General features: G+C 49.1%; 1 protein-coding gene across 3 annotated transcripts in view; it reads right to left on the reverse strand.

The window, feature by feature from the left end:
- sulf1 (sulfatase 1) overlaps positions 1–20,845 on the reverse strand; it is a 40,949-nt gene that overhangs the window by 7,653 nt on the left and 12,451 nt on the right. For 2 of the 3 annotated variants that reach the window (XM_083676333.1, XM_083676331.1), the window contains exons 2-15: positions 17,480–17,715; positions 16,579–16,818; positions 15,483–15,634; positions 12,705–12,874; positions 9,028–9,178; positions 8,561–8,736; positions 8,010–8,138; positions 7,530–7,586; positions 5,077–5,212; positions 2,790–3,006; positions 2,011–2,257; positions 1,736–1,832; positions 1,399–1,493; positions 679–750 (exon numbers count right to left, since the gene is read on the reverse strand). In XM_083676333.1, the coding sequence (XP_083532459.1) occupies positions 679–750; positions 1,399–1,493; positions 1,736–1,832; positions 2,011–2,257; positions 2,790–3,006; positions 5,077–5,212; positions 7,530–7,586; positions 8,010–8,138; positions 8,561–8,736; positions 9,028–9,178; positions 12,705–12,874; positions 15,483–15,634; positions 16,579–16,818; positions 17,480–17,639 (2,099 nt within the window). In that variant the 5' untranslated portion in view covers positions 17,640–17,715. The remainder of the gene's footprint in view (positions 1–678; positions 751–1,398; positions 1,494–1,735; positions 1,833–2,010; positions 2,258–2,789; positions 3,007–5,076; positions 5,213–7,529; positions 7,587–8,009; positions 8,139–8,560; positions 8,737–9,027; positions 9,179–12,704; positions 12,875–15,482; positions 15,635–16,578; positions 16,819–17,479; positions 17,716–20,845) is intronic. The other variant, XM_083676332.1, reaches the window with a different exon arrangement.

The raw sequence follows: 20,845 nt of genomic DNA on the forward strand, positions 1-20,845 counted from the left end.
TGATCAGTTTGTTTGGAGGACTGACTGACTTACTTCCCCCCTCGGTTGAGTCATGGTATTGTTTCAATGCTTCTGGGCCGATCACTTCCAGACACAAGACACACACACGTGACACACACACACACGCGACACAAACACACGTGACACAGGGTCACACAGGGTTTGACTCCTCAATCATGTGTGTTTGTTTGTTCTGCCCCATTGCAACAACAGACACTCAACGAGAACCTCTGGAGAATCTCCACCTTGGAAATTGGCACTGTCAGATGGCAAAACAATCCTCTGCTTCGCCTCAAACACAACACACACGCATGCTGTATCCAGTCACGCACTCTGAGATCTACAAGGCTGTCTGAACACAAGCATGTTTTAGTGACGCCATTCACAACACCCACAGGGTCAAAAGAGCATGCAGTAACCATGCAGATGGAGAACAAGGGACAAGACAATGATCATCTAGTTACATGGTGCACCTTGACTTGACTTACATACAGTAACACAATCTCATGAAGTATTAGATGTGCATTACATATCTATATATTAATGATGTATACATCTAGACTATTAGTTGTTTTAGAGCTTGCCCATCACAGGGGTCGGTGTTAATCGAGATGGGGTGGAGACGGGCAGGGACGACGAGTGTGTCAAACACACACTTAAAGGGGAGTAGGAACTCACTTAAAGGGGTGGAGCTGGTCTTTCTTGTTCTTCAACCGCTCTGCCTTTTTTCTCTCTCCTTTGCCATAATAGCTGGTTTTAAGAGAGAGAAGAGAGCTAAATACACACGCTCCACGTCCGTCACACTGACAGCTTCATCTCGGTCGGGGAGAGTCTCACAATCAATGACAATATAAAACAGATCCAAAAGAGGTTCTAGTTCACAAACACAATGCATGGGTATGGCATCTCCTTCACACACCCATCTTCCAGAGTGAACAGGCAATGAATCTCGTCGGTTGAGATTGCTTTGGGGATATCTAGACATGGTATATATATCAGGTACCTCATGGAGCAAGGCTAGGATGGAAAGAACGTTAGTCTCTGTCAGAGTTGTAGACCAGTGCCATAGGCTCTCATCTAAGGGTCAGGGCACTAAAGGAGCTTTCTGGCTGAGAAATGGCTACAGAGTGAACTGAGCAGCTGGTACTGTATACACGACAAAGGGCTCTTAGAGACTCTTAACTCCTTAATAATCACAAGTGCAGGCTAGTCTTGTCAGATATATACGGGGCGAAGGACATTCAACAAAGATCAAGATCAAATATTTTACAGTCGTCAACTGAAAACTCAATTTCTTGATAGTAGAAGCCTATGAAAAGAACAGGTTTAGGCTCATAGAAGATCAAGTGCAGAGATGAGTCAGGTTGAGTCAGCTGACACAGGTGGGCGGACACTCACCTCCTCTTCTCACAGTCACACTCATCAGGTCTCCTCCTCTTCAGATGGCCCCTCACCTCCCGCAGGTTCTTGATCTTGTCTTGAAGTGCTTCAATCTGCAATTGAACACACACACACACACACACACACACACACACACACACACACACACACACACACACACACACACACACACACACACACACACACACAGTCTGCTGAGTGTCCACAATTCATGATTAAGACAGATGACAGAGTGTTGAGAGCGGAAAGAGAGGAGAAAGAACTGGAAGGCAGTGTCAGAGTGTGAGAAAAGAAGAAAAGCAGACCAGCGTGTGTGTGTGTTCTATAGACTGACCTCCTGGTCCACGTAGCTCTTGTGGTCCTTCCAGGCTCGAGAGGACTGGTAGATCTCTCTCTCACAGTGGACCGTGTCATTCATCAGGATGTAGCACCTGGCAGAGGCACAGACACAGAGTTGTTTACAGATGCGCGTGTTACAAGGTGCTTTGCAACAATCGTAACCACCCCAAAGGAGCAAGCCAGGTGGAAAATGTCTTATGAGGGATGACACCTTGAAAGGAAACCAGACTAATTTCTAAGGAGGGTTGAGGGACATTATGTTGGTCTTACTTGTGGGTGACTTTGACAGAGTTAGGGTATCCCACAGCATTGGTGTCGTCTGCCAGCATCTCCTCCGAGCCGTCATCCGACTCTAGGTTAAACCTGGGGTCCTCCGGCTCGTAGTGGCGCTTGCTGATGACACGTCGCTGGACGGCCGATTGGTCGTCCGCCTGGAGGTCGATGTCATAGATCTGACCTTCGAACTCCACTGACAGAGATCGGGTGGGCCGAGTGTGCACGAAACGTGGTCTGAAGCCTGAGTAGAAAAACAAAAGAGCATATCATATCATTATGGTTTCATAATATACAAGAAAGAATGTGAATGAATATGACAAGTCAATATAGACTCCTCTTTCATCCACTAGATGGAGCAATAACATTCCCAAACTCCCAAAACCGCGGCACATGTCAAACTACGTCCAGAGAGCAAATGTCAGGACCTCTGCCTCTGTTTTTCACCCCAGGCATCTGTCTCTCCTTAGAGCCTGAATAATCCAGAACACTAAATCACGGCTTAGGCTTTGGCAGGCAGCCTTGGCCATCACTCCCACTGCCATGGAGATGGAGCCTCAAATACTGAGTGATAAGCCCAGAGAGAGACATACGTTACCATAACGGTCCACCCACCCCATGCTCTGTGCACTGCCCTTGAACCAGCAACCCCCAGGACATTCCCAGACCAGACCCGCTCCCCCCTCACCCCCATATGACCCAGCCCCATTCTTGGTACCGCCCCCCCCCCCCCCCTCCCTCTCCCATCCATCCCCAGCCCCCCTGTCCACACTCACGCTGGCCGCCAGAGGAGGAAGAGAACTGGCGGTGGGCGCGGCGGTCGGCCCGGGTGGGTTTGTAGAGGCCGTCCCCACAGTCACAGTCCCTCTCACGGCTGTCGTAGCTCCTGGGTCTCAGGCTGCGGGCCCTCTTCCTGCTGCCCTCCTTCAGACCGCCACCCTTACATTTCTGGATACGCCACTTCCCTGTGATCTCCTCCACGCAGTGCCACTTCTGTCAACAACGATAACAACAAGCGATCAGAGTGAGAAACAAAACAACAAACACTATCCCCTACAGTGAAATCAAGGACACTGAATACTGAAGTCCATGCCAGAAGAACAACACATTTCAGATGGGGAAAGACATTGGGTTAATATGGAAATTGCGAAATCGGAGTATGACTTGGTTTTTGTGGAAAATGGGACTAAAATACTTGGATTCCTACATGAGCCTAAGGCCTTTCTCTCTCTCTGCACTCCCGAGTTCACAGACTCCCAGAGACAGGAGCACTTCTGACAGACAAGTCAAGCAGATCACAAACTCTGTGGGAAAGAATCGCCTCAAAAACTGAGGAGAAAGACAAACCAAAGCTACCACATGAGATTAATTGGATCTGTCTGGTGTCTGTAAACAAAGTAAAAAACCCCTCTCTTTATGCTCCAGTTGTGTGTTTCACTGCCAGTTGCGTCACCAGTGTAATCTTGTTAGTGCGCATCCACAAAACTATCCTACCCCCACGCAATCACTCAGACCGAAAAGTAAAATCAAAGTTAATTTGGCTAAGTAATCTGTTAATTTGGTGTCGTGTTTGGAGGGGCAGACACACATCTGCAGAGTGCCGGGGCAGACGAGCGCTGGCGAGTGTGGGAAAGAGAGGCCAAACAAAAGGCCATGGGTAAGATCAGGTTTCCTGTGGAACTCTCGCACACTGACAGACAGCTTATGGGCCTGACAGCGCTGTTATATCAGCATGCAGACAGAGAGAGGGGGCTAGAGGGGGTGAGAGAGAGACAGACAGACAGACAGACAGACAGACAGACAGACAGACAGACAGACAGACATGTGGGCTCTCATCGACAACCACACTCAGTCCCCAGTGACTGCATTCAATGCAATGTTTTTAGGGCGCATCAGCTACATTCCTCTGCACAATTGCAGAAAGATATACAGACAGACAGAGAGACACAGAGAGAGAGAGAGAGAGAAAGAGGGGGAAAAGGAAGGGACAACCCTGCAAGCTGAGACTTGAGATGGAAGTGGCAGACCAAAACTGCTACAACTCATTCAGACCGTCAAACACTTCAGGTCAAAAACACAATAGGGTCTGTTTTTAGGAAATATGTTCTATCCACCAAAAACACTACACACTTTAACCACACAGCCCAAAAAAAAAAACACAAATATTTCTTCCCCCATTTCCCTCCTAATCTCTCTCAGGCATACATTTTAGATCTGCAGCTGAAGCGAGGCAGAGCAGAGCTAGTGGACGTGTTGTATACAATAAGGAGGAACGGAACCCTCAATTTGTCGCGTCTATTAATACACACACTGCCGATCGAGTGTAAGCGGTAGTATTCCTCATTAAGGGTGTTGACCCCCCCTAGGAGATCTGCCTGTAGCTCTATGGTGAACTGAGCTACAGCGAGAGAGTATGTGTCTACAAAGTGTCTGTAACAACACACACACACACCTAAATGCCGCGTTGCTCCGTTGCTGTCTTTAATAAATGATTGAGTGTTACATGTGCACACTTACTTGGTCATAAAAGGGATCTGGTTCACATTAGCTAGCCCTCAGAAACCCTGTCTGCCTTTTAATGCTACCTGAAAATTGTAACAAATTTGTATTGTTCAGGTCTGCCTGCTTCACGGCCATATACCACTTAGTGTTGGTCTAACAGGCCCTTCCAGCTCTTTAATGGGCATGGATGAAAGGAAACCACCGGCAAATTAGTCCCCCTTCTCAAACAGTGCAAAAATGTCCAATTACGGGCCAATTGCTGTAAATGGTTATTTGACGTATGGCTCCATAGACTGTTGCTTCAGTAATGGACAGACTGCAGTGCAGTTGAGGAATTATTTTGCACCTCTGCCACTGAAAAACACTGAGGAAACCCAACTTGTTACTGTAGGTGTGGGGGAACTCTTTTTCTCCACACCATACGGTATGAAATGGTGAGAGCACAATTAAGAGAGACCCACTAACTATTAGAACTCATTCAGTGCGTGTTTGGGTGTCTGTGTGTGTCTGTTTGTGTAAGTGTGTGTACAGTATGTAGGACAGGGTGTATCTCTGGTTTACCTGTCCGGGCTGTTCGCAGGGCGTCTGGAACTCAGCTTGCTGACACACCTCTTTGACCTTCTTATACTTGGGTAGGCTGTTGGTGTGCTGAGTGTTCACACTGCCTGCAGTGTCCTCCTTCTTCCTGAGGATTTTTCTGCCATGAAGATAGAGAGGGGGAAGAGTGATGAAAACAATCCTACACACATTCATTCATTTCCAAACACTGGACTACACTGTAACAAGCTGCAAAAAAAAAAAAAAATTGATTCTATTCTACTAGCCATTCATGATCTGCCTGGTCTGTACTAGTAGTACTGTACGTGTGCTCTGTTCCAAGCTAGCGGCTAGGCTACGTAGCATCCCTGGGTGCCAGGAGCGGCCCGGGCCGCGGGCCCAGCCCAGCCTCACACCACCGCGGTGTTCAGGGCCAAGCCGTTTGACCTCCCCTTGGCACGGCTGCTCGCCCTCCTCTCCGCTGGGCCCTGCCAACCCCCTTACACACCCTGCCAACACCCTGCCAGCCCCCATGCCAACATTGCCTGGCTCCTCAGGACGCGCAGACATAATGACGACAAAGTACAACCTGTCCACCCTTTGAGCATATGACTGCTGTCCTGTCCTGTCCTGTCCGACGGGGCCGGGGGCTCCACCACAGCCAACGTTGCTCACTGTCGGGAGCCAAGTGACTTCAAAAGACCGTGTCCGTGTTACGCTACTTACGGTTGTTTACTCATATCACCTATAATGGTTTTTTACTGGTACCAGACTGTTTTCTGCTGTTCAACAATATCCAATTGTTGTCTTGCCAAGACAACGACAAGTTCGTCTTAAGCAGAAACAGACTGGTACAGTGAGCAGGCGAACGGAGAACAGAGTATCCGCTAGCTACTGTGTGTGACTGTTAGCTCGCGCCCGCGCTACTTCTCTCTGTTGGTTGAGGAACTGAGTGAGAGTGTGAGGGGTTGCGCGAGAGGCTAATCTCAGCAACTCATAAAACACAAAACCCGGTGGACGGCCTTCATAAACACAGCGGATTAATAGGGCTGTGGATTAACCGGCTAAATCCCTGTGGGTCGGAGGTCAGAATCATTTCATTTCACACACAGCAGTGGGCCAGCGGTTGCTGCGTCACACAGACGGCGGCGGGAGACCTGATCTAAAAGCAACACCCCCTCATTGTTGATCTCCGCTCTCCTGGAGATGTGCCCTCGCTACGATGGCGTGGCCGCCAACAGGCCGGCGAATGAGCGGGAACGTGAAGGGGAAGGTGGGAGGGGAGGATGGTGGGAGGGGAGGGTCTCCCCCCCCTCTACACCATATGGCATTACACACCCTGCCATCACAGCCCAGCACCGGTGACAGGAGGAATGTCACCCTCTCTCCCTCTTGTGCACATTCGTTCTCCCTCTCATAGGGTGTGAGACAGCATCTCTCTCTCCCTCTCTCTCTCTCTCTCCCCCTCCCTCCCTCTCTATCTCTCTCTCTCCTTCTCTCCCCCTCCCTCCCTCTCTCTTTCTCTCTCCCCCTCCCTCTCGACCCTGCCACACAAGTAGATTGATGGGATTATTCTCTCCGGGTCTCGAGGTTTCCTACATTCTACCCCTGGCATTAGTACAGTTTAGTGTGTTAAGCGATACAAAGGGGGTAACAAACTAAGAATAATCTCAGAATCCGTTTATGGTGGCAGTGGAAAGGTTAAAAAAAGGCCTGCCGGGGGGTTTGAGAGTGTGTGACTGCATGTGTGTGGGCCTGTGTGTGTGTGTGTGTGAGAGAGAGAGAGAGAGAGAGTTTGTGTGTGTGTGTGTGTGTGTGTGAGTGAGTGATACTCAATAGAAACAGTCCTGAGAAAACAGTGCAGGTGCTACAGACGTCATGTGTGTGTGTATGTATGGAGGGAGCCACCCTGCCATTCCTCAGGTAACACATCCCCACCCTGCGCAGCCCTTGTTTGTTTTGTGCGTGTCTAGCTCCGCAGTGTTACAGTAATGTATCCAGCTGTCTCAGAGAGTACAAGGACACAGGGGGGGGCCAAGTCAAGATTAGTGTCTCAGTGGCACGTTGAAAATGCAGGTCCCCGCAGAGGACAAAAAGGCACTGGCAGTTTTTTGGGGGGGGGTTATCGAGCAGACAAAAAAAGCCATTCCTTTAAAGTCATGTCAGCGCCTCTTGTGTGAACTGTCACAACGCGCCAGCTCTTTACAGCTTCACACGCGGACCAAACATCTCTAAAAACATATCCCTGACCATACCCCAACCGCCTTCCAGCTGCACCGCGGTCTGGGAACGTCTCTCATGTGACAAATAACTGCGGCCGAATGGCTGCATAGCGGGGTGACAACCAACAGACCTTGCGCACTCACACACATTTTAGGGGGTTCAATGAAAAGTGAAATTTCTAAAATGTGTGACACATTTCTGCGTTGACATGGATGTGTGGCGTGGACGGAGGGGAATAAAGAGCATCAGTTTACCCTCTCTCCACCAGGAATGTGTCCCTCCAGACTTTGGGTTTCCGGTTGGGTTTGAATCTGGAAAAACACAAAATGACACACAGTTTATAGAATTCATATGGGCCGTGGAGTTACCATGAGCTATGTCGGTCGCAGATCCAGCCAGGAATACGCAACTTGATTATAGTATTCTGAAGGCTTTGAGGAGTCAGATAAGGAATCAAAATTTGTCAAGAAAAAAAAACTTGTAACCATGAATTACTGGGTTATATTGGAGCAGCATTCCCCTTGCTCTGAGAAAGTTTTCGGTTGAGGCTGATAAATACACTACGATTATTCACAAACACTATCATTACTCAATCCATAGACAGGGTGGTGTGTTTTTTTGGGGATAAGTTACATTCTTTTTCTAACTTCACTTCAATTCACTTCCATGTGTGGATCTTTGGTTTTAACCGTTGGGTGAGTCACTTCTTGGTGTGAAGAGGAGTCCTCCCTCACCTGTTGCCAGTCTTGTCCTGCTCCAACAGCTTGAGGATAGACTTCCCATCCATATCAGGAGGAGTGTCTAAGCCAGCGATGTGCAGGATGGTGGGGGCCAGGTCGATGTTCAACACCATGTGAGGGTTCCTATAGACAGAAAACAGCAGCACTTTGATCATGATGATGCATACAGTGCCCTCCATAACTATTGGAAAGAGGAAGCATTTTGTTTTCTTTTAGCTCTATACTCCAACAATTTGGATTTGAAATCAAACATACTACAAACTCAATCATTCTATGGGGGTCAACGTAGAGATTCTCAGCTTTAATTCAATGTTTTGTTTTGTTTTTCAGATTGGGTTAATCATTTAGAACATTTTAAACATATTCCCCCTATTTTAGGGCTCCAAAAGTATTGGAAAAAATCCTATAATGTCCAGATAAAGTTTGATCATTATGATGACAATGTGATGGATGTGTATATGTGTCAACTGACATTGTATGCACACCTGTATGTATGACGACTGATTTATGACATTGTCTAATAAGATGTTATAAGTTAGTCTTACACTGCCCCTGGTTCCACGTTGGGTCCTCTGAGGAAGAAGGGTACTCTGATGTCAAAGTCGTAGGGCATGGACTTGCCCTTGACCAGGCCAAACTGGCCAATGTGGTAGCCGTGGTCAGCGGTGTAGATGACGTACGTGTTGTCTAGTTCTCCAGTCTCCACTAGCATCTCATAGACCTGACCAGGCAAAAGGGAGGGAGAGAGAGAGGGAGAGGGAGGGGGGGGAGGGAGGAGGGGGAGAGAGAGAGGGAGAGGGAGGGAGGGAGGGAGGGAGGAGGGGGAGAGAGACAAACAAACCAAGAGAGTCAGACAGACACACGAACGGCCACTGTAAAACAAACATTCAACCTGAAAGATAACTGAAACTACAATAACCAGAGACCAAAATAGATACAACTACATTCAGCAGTCTCTCTCCATAAATATATATTTTTTTATTCTAAAAGGTGTATAAACTGCTTCTCTTACCTTCTGTACCGAGTCATCCACTGACATGAGGGTCTGCAGCCTCTTTCTGTGGAGGAAGTTGGTGAACTCCATGTGGATGGGTCTCATCGGGCCTGTGTACTGCATGATCCAGTGCTTGTCCATGTTGGGGGCGTAATTATAACTAGGGGTGCTGGAGCGGGGGGGGGGGGGTGGGGGAAGAGAGAGAGGACACAGACAGACACATTATGTAACAGTTCTGACTCAGTAAGTGTGAGCACACAGAGCTGCTAGGACCTGTCAAATCACATTGGAGACGAGAATGTGTTTGTGACATCCTTGCGGTCAATGAGAGGTTCAGTTATATAAAATAAAATACATTTAAAGGCCTATCAAAACACAGACGAGTCATCGGGGGCTCAACGCGCCTATAAAGAGGCCATTTAACGTTTCAGCAGCACCTGCCTGCCATCTCTCAGCCACAGGTGGCTGTGGGTTCTAACCTGCTGTCTGGTGTGTTTGACAAGCATCAATAACAGGCCTGTTTGCCGAGGGAAATGTCCTAATGCTCCGCGGCGCGCTAGCTGTTTTTCCACGCCTGTCTCTGACCATCTCTCCCCCCTCACACCGAGGCGAGAGTCCGCGCAGGCTTGGCACGGAGGAATCATTTGAGGGTTGGCACATGCTTAAGAAAATAATAGCTCCATTGGCCTTGCGGGCCCCAAAGTAAAGTTTGCAACAACCCCTGGATTGAACAACCCAATAAGTCATGTTCATTTGAAGTGGGGGGATAGAGAGACACTGGGTCAACAGAGAGAGAAGGTGTTGTTTGTGGAGTTTGTGGGTGTAGAGAGATGTCCACCTGTCTGCTGTGGTATTGGCTGCTCCCAGGGGGAGGGTGATGCTGACGGGTGATGTTCGTGGGAGGTTGGGTCCTTTGGCTCTTAGTGTCTGTTGTTCAGCTCTCAGATTACGAAATAACCAACTTCCAGGGGACCCGTGGTCAAAATCAAATAAAAAAAATAAATAATAATAAAGCTGTTTCTAGAATTTTCCTGGATGCAATGCTCTTTCACCCCCATCCCCCCCCGGAGACAATGCACATTTAGCAACACTCAGTTCTTGGAAAGAAATAATCTAACTGATTGCAGGAAGGGCCTTTTTCATGAACCCTCTCTCTCTCTGTCCCCCACCCTGTGGAAGTCTAGCGTTACGATCCCAGAGCCTGAACTCACTAACTGGCCAAGAATTCCGGAACACTCACCACCTAGAGTGCCAAGTGTTTTATTTGGTATTTACCTAGCAACAATACTTCGGTTTGTTCAAAATGAAGCATCATCATTTATGCATTTTTGGTGAATAAAGTCCCCCTTAAGACTCTCGAATGTTGACAACTTGGGCGACTTTATTCACCCTCGGCACAAAATGAGTTAATGAAGATCTGCTAGGGGAGCTCCTGTGCTCTGATTGAGTGGGTCTGCCTCTTGCCCTCTCCTCCTCAGGCCTCTATTGTGTGAGGGCTGAACTCTTCACCCACCCAGCCAGGCGGTCTAATAAGCCCCACAAAGGGACCTGTCTCTGGGCACTGGGCCACCGAGGTACGGGGGCCTGGGCACCGGGGGAACCAGGAATGCAGGGGTCAGGGGGAATGAACCAGGCCCGTATAGAAGAGGTCACACCTGACACCTGTCACATATAGCCAGGGCTAGGCTAGGGGTATTAGCCCAGGATTACTCTTTCTCCCCCCCCCCCCCCCCCCAAGAGTTAGTGTTGAGTTTAGAAAGCATCCTGACCACACAACGCCCAGGCACAGTCACGTTCAGCCAGGGGTTAAGGCCTTAGAGCTCAGGGTTACTTCCCCTCAAGGCTAAATGTTCTGCTTCGTCTTCCTCAGCCACCACACAATGTGAGTAGTAAAAAAAAAAACTGAATTTCTCCCCCATGTAAGTGGAAAGAGCATTAGGGAGTCCTAATATGTACTTAAAGAAATAAACCCTCCTCTCTCTCTCTCTCTCTCTGGTGGTTTGTCAGTCCCAGCCGCCTCGGTCGGAGGGAGTGACAGAGAAACACCTCAAGCGTGGAATGTTAATGACATTAACATCAAACCCTCCCCTGCTATTGCTCCCTTCAAAAACGCCTGTTTGATTTACGAGCACGCTCTGTTTTTTTTGTTTTTTAACTGCCACGCAGCCTCTTCGTAGCATGCACTTCAGATTTGCTGGAGCGGCTACCGAGACTTTGACATTGAGGGTGATACTTCATTACTTTAGGCTTAGCTATTTAGGGGTAGCCTTGGTACACGAAGGACCGATGCCAACATAGTCTGCATCAAGCCTGTTCTGGGGATCATAGTATATCCCCATAAGGACTCTACTGAACCAGAGAGGCATAGCCTTGTAACGCCATTGGCATTGACGGGTATAACCAGGATGTGTCCTCATAAACAAACTGAGTATGATATCATATAAACGGTGAGATGACCACGCCGCTAACCACGCCAACCACCTGTTCCAGCCACCCTGGCCATGGACGCTTTAAGAAGCCATATTTCAAATGCCATATCAACATGCCAGTCGCTGCGGTAACCTTCCAAACACCCACGCCCCCGGCCACCCCCCCCCCCCCCCCCCCCGCCTGGAGGCTCGCGCTAAAAATAAATTAATAATGTCACAAAGGGTGTTCCAGAACACACAATGCATTCCTCCTATCCCAGGAGCCGCGGGGGAGACCACTGATTGATATGGACAGGGTCAGGAAGTCCTCCAGGCATCACACAGGAGAGGGGGGGGGGAGATGGGAGGGTAGGGAGAGAGAGAGGGATAAACAGAAAGGTGGGGGGGGGGTGGTCACAAGAAGTGGAATAGACATGGAGAGACGAGGAGAGAGAGAGAGAGAGAGTGAAATGAAGAGAGAGCTGCCTAAACCCGATTCTGATTCTCTCTCTCTCCCCCTCCCCAGGGCACCCTGGGAGACGAGCAAAGGGCTGAGGTGGTGGCAGGGCGTGTTGCCATGGTGCGGCCTGCGGGAATCGGAACGCTGCCACGGCTCCGTGATGAGAGATCTGGGAGGCCACCACGGCCTTGGCATGGGAGCAGCGCTCCATAAAAAATCCCAACCCCGATCCTCTCCCTGGTATGTGCCCCAGCTATTCTGAGATGATAAATCATTTTGATTTCACGCTTGCCGAATCATTTCGTTGAGGAGCGTTTCGCTAACCTGTCATCGCTAACGATGAGGCGTACGCATACTGTAATAATGTTATGAAAATAAGTGGGCCATAATGAAAGCCAAATCATAAAACGGCACTTCAGTTTCAAACATGAAGAAATTCCCAACAGCAAAATATAGGCATGTCAGACAGAATGACTGTGAATGTCAGTATGTGAATATATCTGTATGGATGAGCTTGTGTGTGTGTGTGTGTGTGTGTGTGTGTGTGTGTGTGTGTGTGTGTACATGCAAAATGTGTCTGTGTATATCTGTGTGTGTATGTGTGTGTGTGTGTGTGTGTGTGTGTGTGTGTGGCGGGGTGCACTAACCCCATGGAACTAGCTGCCATAGTAACAGGCTGGAGGCTGGGCATGATTGCATGCTGTGACCAAACGCAAAGAGCAGCTCCCAATGATACACTACTACAGTACAGTGTGTGTGTATGTGTGTGTGTGTGTGTGTGTGTGTGTGTGTGTGTGTGTGTGTGTGTGTGTGTGAGAGAGACTCACATGTGCTGTGAGGCGTTGGGGAAGTGTTCAGAGTACTGTGGAGCCGAGTCCTCGGGGCCATGGGGGGCTGCGTGGCTGATTACCATCATCACAGGCCGGTGGGGGTACATCCGCTTGGACATGCGGAAGTAGTTGATACTGTCGTTGGTGATCAGATCTGTGAAATAGTCCTGAAATGAGAAAGAAAAGAAAAATTGAGCTTTATTAGAAGTCCACCCCCCCACACACACACTTAGTATAAGACCAATTCTACCAATTGAGTTGGCAGTGGGTTGCTCACCCACTCACCCCCCGTGTGTGTGTGTGTGTGTGTAAGAGAGAGAGGACAGACAGAGAGAGAGTGTGTGTACAGTATGTGTGGAAGTTGCTGCCTCATGAGTGACTCTGTGAAGCCGTGGTACAGTATTCAACATGACCGCTGTTGACACTAACACTTGATGGCGAGAGGAGGTCGGTGCTCTCTGCCGGCACGGTGTTATCACAACACCTCTCTCTCTCTCTCCCTCCCTCCCGTTTTGCTTCCACACTCACACACTCTCTCTCTCTCTCTCTCTCTCTCTCTCTTTCTGTAAAGGAGTTGAGGGAGGAATGTGCATATTGGACAGTATTTTCCAGGGCTTGGTTGGTCACGTGAGGGGCTGGGGGGGGTAGGAGATAGGAAAGACACCTGGTCCTTCACTGCCCCAACCCCAAGCCCCTAGGTCATCTTTCCTGCTGACAGCACACTCTGGGGCAGGCAGGCAGGCAGGCTGTTGAGAGGTTTAGGGTCGGTTGGTTGGTGTAATGTTGTTGATGTTAAAAGGTAGGGAGATGGACCTCCAGGGCCTAAACAACAGCGTAGCTCCCTAGGAACATCTCACTCAAACTGGTTCTGTGCCATTCCACAAGCCTGAGGGCTCCACGTATAGCCTAATGCTACCACCTCATTCAATCTGAATGCCATAAAAGTCAATGGGCCAATTTGACCCTTATGACCAGCTGACAGCTTACCAACGTAGTCACCTCCGCCTGACCTGAGTCAGCCACCAGCAGAACTGAGTCAGAGTATCGTGGTGTCATGGAGGTTTGGAGGGAACTGGTATGGCAGGCAGCAGGGCTGTGTCATGTGCGTGCAATCACCAGACTCTCTCTGTGCAGCCAGGTCATTAAAACACAGCGAAAAAAACCCGATTCATAGAGCCAAGATGAATCACCGCAATTGACTTCAGGGAAATCCCTCGAACCTTTCCATTCTGACCTGGCAAGACTGTGCTACCCATTGTTTGTCAGTTATCATGCCAATGTATTGTACAGGCAACAATCCCTACTCAGCTGGTAGAGCCTTGGCACAAGGTGTGGCAACCTGAGAGGAATGCCTAAACGACTCCACCTCCCATGACGCAGCATTCACTGTTAAAAAGAAACGTTAAAAAAAAGGGGTTGGTACTGTAGGGGAGGTCAAAGCGTACTATTAAAAACCAAGCCGTGGTGTCAATGGAAAGGTCAACCGAGATCAGCCTGCGATTGTCATGAGAGGGGAAAACCTATTTTGAGAAGTGGAGGGAGGGAGTGAAAATCCTTGGGGGATACGCATCAAGTCCTCAGTCAATGCCCCATAGTGAGAGCCTCAACCACAGAGCTGGAACACAGAGCTGGGGAGAGTGGGAGTTAGATCATCATGACTGTCCTGACCCTGGTGTTGTCAAATGCACTCACTGAGAGACGAGGGCCCTGAACTCCTCACCCCCCAGCCCCCTCTCTGCCCTCCATGACTCCATGAACTGTACACAAGCGAAGCTGCCATCAGAGTCTGGTTGAGTCCAATCTGATGGGATAGCGTGTGTGTGCTGTGTATCCACAGTGGGTTTTATAGAGTCCATTTGGGGCTGAAACCACAACACGCTCACCAGTGCTCCCCCCCCCCCCCCCCCCCCCCTCTCCACCCCATCTCGTAAACACCTCGACCTCAGCTTGTGGGTAAGTTTACACCTCAGTCTAACTCAACAAGCAAGTCATTTGGCATCCGAGTGCCAGTCCAAACATTTTATTTACCCATCCTTCAGGCAGACCCTAAATAAGCCCCCGGTCGACATGTGCCTGGAGCGTGAAAACCTCTCCTCGCATTCCTCATGCCCCCTGCACTCAGTTACCTGGGAGGACATTGGCACAGGGCAGCGCTGGGAAAACAAACCCTCAGACTGACAGCTGATGTGAAAACACAGTGGGAGATGGGAGATGGGGCGCCCCGATGCCACACAGAGCTGGGCTGCTCAAACAAACACACAGCCATCGCATCACTCATATTCACAGTCTGACACAGGGATGGCAAAACTACTCTGCCCTCTCTGCGATCTCCCAGGGAAATGTACTGTACCACACAACTCTCCACAACCCTCAGAGAGAGAGAGAGACAAACAGAGAAAGTCAGATAGACAGACACACAAACAAACATAACAAGGCGAGAGAGAACAAAAATAAAAACAGGGTGGTAATTTCCAGAAGCAATTTTTGCGCTGCCCGGGGGAGTCCCTGCTACACAGCCTGTAAACGTTGTGGTGAACCACATGATAATAAAGAAATCACAGTGTCGCCAAGACGCCACTTCATATCAACACTTCCCCATTAATTTAACCCGGGATTCCTGTTTGTCTAGCTCCAGCCCTGTGTTCTAAGAGTAGGGGGAACCTGCAATTAGTGCGGAGGAGAGACCTTACATTTGGTCACAAAGGGAAAACAAATAGGTGATTGGATGAATGGGCCGTCATTTGGCAGGAGGAACACCACCAGCGGGCAACATACCTTGGCGTAATCCGCGCCGTGCTTCTCCTTGTAGCCATTCCGACACACGGTGTAATTATAGAAGCGGGAATTTTTGATCAGCCCCACCCACTCACGCCACCCAGGCGGGATGTAGCTGCCGTTGTACTCGTTGAGGTACTTCCCGAAGAAGGCTGTGGAGGATACAAGAGACGTGTGGGACAAGAGAGGAAGACCTAATTTCTAATTTCGAAGACCTAAACTTCTGTTTTGCATGTTTTATTGTGTGTACCTTGTCCTCAAATAATACAATTTGCCTGGACTTTTGGGAAATGACCACAGATTGAGATGGGAAGGTTTTGCTTTTGTACAGTACTGTACCTACTTAGCAACCTTCTCTTAGCACCCAAGCCTCTTAAATGTACCTGTGAATGTTTTTTTAAGCGCGTGTGTGTGTGCGGGTGTGTGTGTACTGTATTTTTTTTTTTGCCAGTGTTTCGTTTTCCCTAACCTCGCTAAACATCTCCCCCAAAAGCCTGGGCACACAGCCAGTCTGTCCCGGAGAGGGCTAATTGTAGACTAACGTATCAGCTCGAAACCGCAGGCCGCGCTGCAGCCCACAGGACCCCATTGAGCTGCCCAGCGGAGTGCCTGCCCATCACTCACACAGACACTGGCTGATGGGCCGCGACAGGGGCCTGGCACCCGTGCCATGTTTGCATTTCTCACAGCAGACAGGCAGGCAGGGAGGCAGACTAAAGCTTCCCGTAAAAATGTGCGTTGACTAACAGGAGCGAATGTCAACGGGCCAACAGGCCACTGGAGCCCTCAGTGACTGACTGAACCCTGGCAGGGAGGGAAGGAGGGAGGGAGGGAGGGAGGGAGGGGGACAGGCCTGGGCCGGGGGGGGTTAAATATGGGTATAGAGGGCGGAAAGCACAGGGATGTGGCCATTGTGATTTGATACCTCTCCATACCTCTGTTCGCAGGCCGTATAGAAATTGTTACAAACAAAAAAAGAATCCTGAAATGGATGATAAGTCGAGTGTTTTAAGGACATGCCAGTTGTAAAGGTTGTTATCGAGGGGGAGGGGGGTGGTTGATTACTGGATGCTGAAGAGTGTGATGTTCCACTGACCTGTCCTGTAGCCGGTGTTGTTGAGGTAGACAGCGAAGGAGCGTGGCTCGTGCTGGGCCTGCCAGGAGGGTGAGGAACAGTTCTCGTTGTTGGTGTACGTGTTGTGGTTGTGAACGTACTTCCCCGTCAGCATGGAGGAGCGTGACGGACAGCACATGGGCGTGGAGACGAAGGCGTTGGTGAAGGAGGTGCCTCCTTCCTCCATGATCTTACGAGTCTTATTCATCACCTGCAGGGAACCTTGAGGGAGGAGAGGAAAAGATAGAGGGGACAGAGGCGGGTGAAATAGAAACATAAATGAGTAAAGTAAAGTATTATTGTGTATAATATTGGTTGGTGGCAAAAGTTACACTTTTGGACAACGTGTCCAACTGTCACAGTTTTAGTATATCACTGTGTACTTTTATATTTGTGACATCAAAATACGACACATTACATTTCTGACAATTGTGTCCTATAGTCAACGTTTTGAAAGAACCAGTTGAATTCAAACTGTGTTTGGAAAAATGGTGCTGCTATTGCTGCTCAGCTGTCAGAGACAGTAGGATGGGGATTTTCCTCCAAAAGGATTCAAGTGTATTATTTCCTTGTGGGTAAACACCGCACACTCGGATTTGATGACTTGAGCTTTTGTCGTTCCCCAAGACTCAGCAGTAAACATAATCATAATCCATAATGCATACTGTAAACACAAACACAGCAATGTGATGCCAGATGGCCCCCTCGGGTTGTGCTCATGTTTTCAATTGAATATTTAATGTGACTACAATACACTTAGAACATCTAAAAAGCAAATAGACAAGTAGACAAGGAGGGAGAAAAATAAGAAAGTATAAAATAAGAGAATAAAGAGGGGGAAGACTGCTGACAGCGGGGTGGGGGGGTGTGGGGCAGCGCTTACCCAGCTCTGTGTCCTGGTCGTCGGTGATGATGAGGATGATGTTGGGCCGTATGTTCCTGCGGTCCCTCTGGATGCGTCCTCTCAGGCCCTGGGGCCTGGTGGTGGAGAAGGCTGAGCAGCGAGAGAGGAGGGCCAGCCAGGCCAGGCACTGCAGCAGCATGGCGCCTGATCACGGAGTGAGGGAAGGAGGGATGGCCCACTCACTCACACCACTGGAGCTCTCACAGAAGAGGAGTCTGAGGAGAGAGAGAGGAGGGAGGAGTTGTTAGGAGGAGAGATGCAACATTGTCTGACTAACACTGTTGTCAATACGCGTGTGAGAAAGACACAGTAAGACATTTAGAGGACAGAGAGAGGGAGAGAAAGAGCAAGACAGAGAGAGAGAGATACATGGTGGGGGGGGGGGGGGGGGGGTAGTAAAAAAGTCCATTCTTTCTGAGAAATACAGTAAACGACCATCCCAGATTCCCACTAGAACATTTAAACATATTTACTTCCAAGAAGCCGGGTACGTAAGTCAACACAACCATATATCCATCACCAAAGAAACCAAAAGGACTATCTTGAGATGGCCACTTAAATTCCACTAGGAAAAACATCACTAACAGTTCCAACATGTGCTGAGTGCTGACTGAATTATCATCCATCCAAAAACAAAGATTAGCCCCAAAAAACATCAAGTCTACTGGATGAAACTGACAAACACACAGCCCCGACTCCATCGAAATTGGATCAAATTTGATATAAAGCCCCAATCTAAACGACAGATGAATGAGATCTAGTACAGCGTCTCACCTGAGAGAATCCAATCAGTTTCATTATGTTTTTTTCTCTCCTCCTATTCCACTAGAAGCCCAGTCAGTCTGCTGGGCCTGTGCGTCTCCTTCCCTCATAAGATAATACTCCACTGCACGTCAACTCCAACTCCCCACCTCTGCCTCTGAGCTGGAGAGCTTTCAGCTCACTACTGCAGAAGACCAGGCCATTGGTCACCTATGCTCAAACACCCGCCCCCATGCACCCCTCTGGGCCAATCACAGCCCTCCCTTGACCTGCCACTCAGGAGGCCCCCGGGTGAGTCAAGCGTGACAGAGAGGCGGTGGGGAGTAAGGAACCACCGTGGGGGGGACGGGGGACACAGAGGGGGAGGACAGAAGGAGGGGGGTTCCGCTACATTAACCCCATGCCGCTGTCGCCAATCACAGATTTACACTGTGTCATCCTAGACCCTCTCTCTCTCTCTCTCTCTCTCTCTCTCTTTCACAGGAGCCTGGGCTGTAAACAAGTTCTCAATGTCACTGCTCATCATAAATATAAAAATAACCACAGGCTTCATTGACACGCGTGTCCATTTATTGACCACAAGCACAGGCTCTTTGAACCTTTAACAAAACATTGATATATGGTCTACTGGCACTCATATAACTTTACATGAATGGGTTTATTGCAAAACATGGGGAGAGAGAGCTCTTCCAGTGACAATAGAGAGATGACAGTGTTGCCTGTGGGTGGAAGGCAGACCATGACACGGTCATAGCTGCTCCATCATCTCCTCCTGTGACAAGGCACCTTATGGCAGCCACCTTGCTGAGTGGCACCATACTGCTCTCTATTGTGAATTAATGAGGTGGAACAAAATGGCGGGTCTACCACACCTGAGCCCGTCTAAACCCCACTGAGCATCCCTGCTTCTGCTCTCCACATGGGCAAGCAGGGGCCCATTCCAAAGCCATTGCTACGACCTTCTCCCAAGGAGTCGAAAGTGAAGAATGGCATCGAAGGTTGTGTTCCGAACACCTTTCTTGAACATTTCCTTCAAGGTTTTAAATTATTTATCCATTATGGTCCTCTCAGATCAATGTTGATAACGGGAGGAGGTGAGGAGATAAGAAAGCTGTGTGAAAGTATTGGGACAAGGCCTAAAAGGGAGCGATGATGGATGTTTCATGGCCAACGGGCATGGGCCCAGGGGACTGGTAATACAGGAGCAGAAGGCAGCGAGAACAAGCCCTTTACCACAACCTACTCCTGAGATTTCCTCATGGCTAACCTAAGTCTGTCCAAAACACACATCACTGGAGACCATACATAGCAAAACTCAAAACACCTGCACCCACGCAGGGATTCGTCAAGCAGATGGACCTGTCAAGACGGATGTTAAAAACACCACCAAATGATGTTTATAGTTTAAAAGAACCTCACAAACGGGGGGGAGTTGAGTGATGAAAAGCATGTTCAAGATAGCTGCTTTGGTCGCTATGTTCTTCTTCCGTGGCCTTTCCCCCCATTGAGATGGTGGTGGAGATAAGCAGGCTCTCAGATGGAGCATTAAGAGCTTTTTTGGAGAGTATTTCAGACAGGCAGTGTCCGGGCCAGCCTGCCCAGTCATCCTGACAGCGCTGTACAAACACTGGCGCTGTTTGGACAAACCCCCTCCAGCACGGGGTGGCAGAGTGCAGAGACCCTCACACTGACTCATATACACACACACAGAGCCTGGGTCCAAGCACTGCCAGCCTGACCGACTAAAAATGATCGGGCACACTGCTCACACTATCACTGAATCAATGGAAGATTGGAACAACCATACTGCCTGGAATCAGGCCACTCTAAAGGGCCTGTCTAATGTTAGCATCCAATGCACATTCAATTTGACACGCCAATGATTCCTCCCAATGGCCTTTACATGTGACCTAAGGAATGGAAAATATATTAGAGGTTTCATTGTGTGATCTGCCGCTAACCTCTGCAGCGCTAATGTGGTTAGCTTCCATGGCCTGAATAGGGACATTCTTATAACCACTGGAAATACAATGGCATAAATTCGGATCATGTGATGTGCGGTGGCAGCAGCCCTCCCCAAAGCAGGCTTCCACCCCTGTCCCCTCGCTCACCTTTCCCTTAACTCAATTTCACCTGATTCACTTTGCTGCTTTTACCTTTCCCAGAGTATGGGTCACCTCAAGTTGGATTTCTCCAACCGAAATTGCAAAAACGGGTCCAGAAATGTGTCCAGCTATACCTAAACACTAAAGTGAAGCCCTAACAAAAGATGCCTCTGCCCTATGACCTGCGCCAATGAGATTCCGATCCCTGTCTGTTTAAAGGCCCAGTTTTTCCCTGACATTCCGGCATTACCATGAGAGATGGGGAAACAAAGCCGTCGGAGGGAGAGCTCCCTGGCTAAGAGCTGGGCTGGTATGTGGAGATTAGTGGCTGGTGTTTGTATAGCAGGCTGGATGGCAGAGCGACTGGCAGTGTCCAGCCACACAACACAGCGTTCACACTGGAAAGTCAAGGAAAAAGACTTTTACTATAACCAACACCTAAGGACAAAATGGACACGCCTTATATCCAGTCACTCCC

The sequence above is a fragment of the Argentina silus genome, assembly GCF_951799395.1.
Source record: "Argentina silus genome assembly, chromosome: 1".
Classification (NCBI taxonomy): Eukaryota; Metazoa; Chordata; class Actinopteri; order Argentiniformes; family Argentinidae; genus Argentina; species Argentina silus.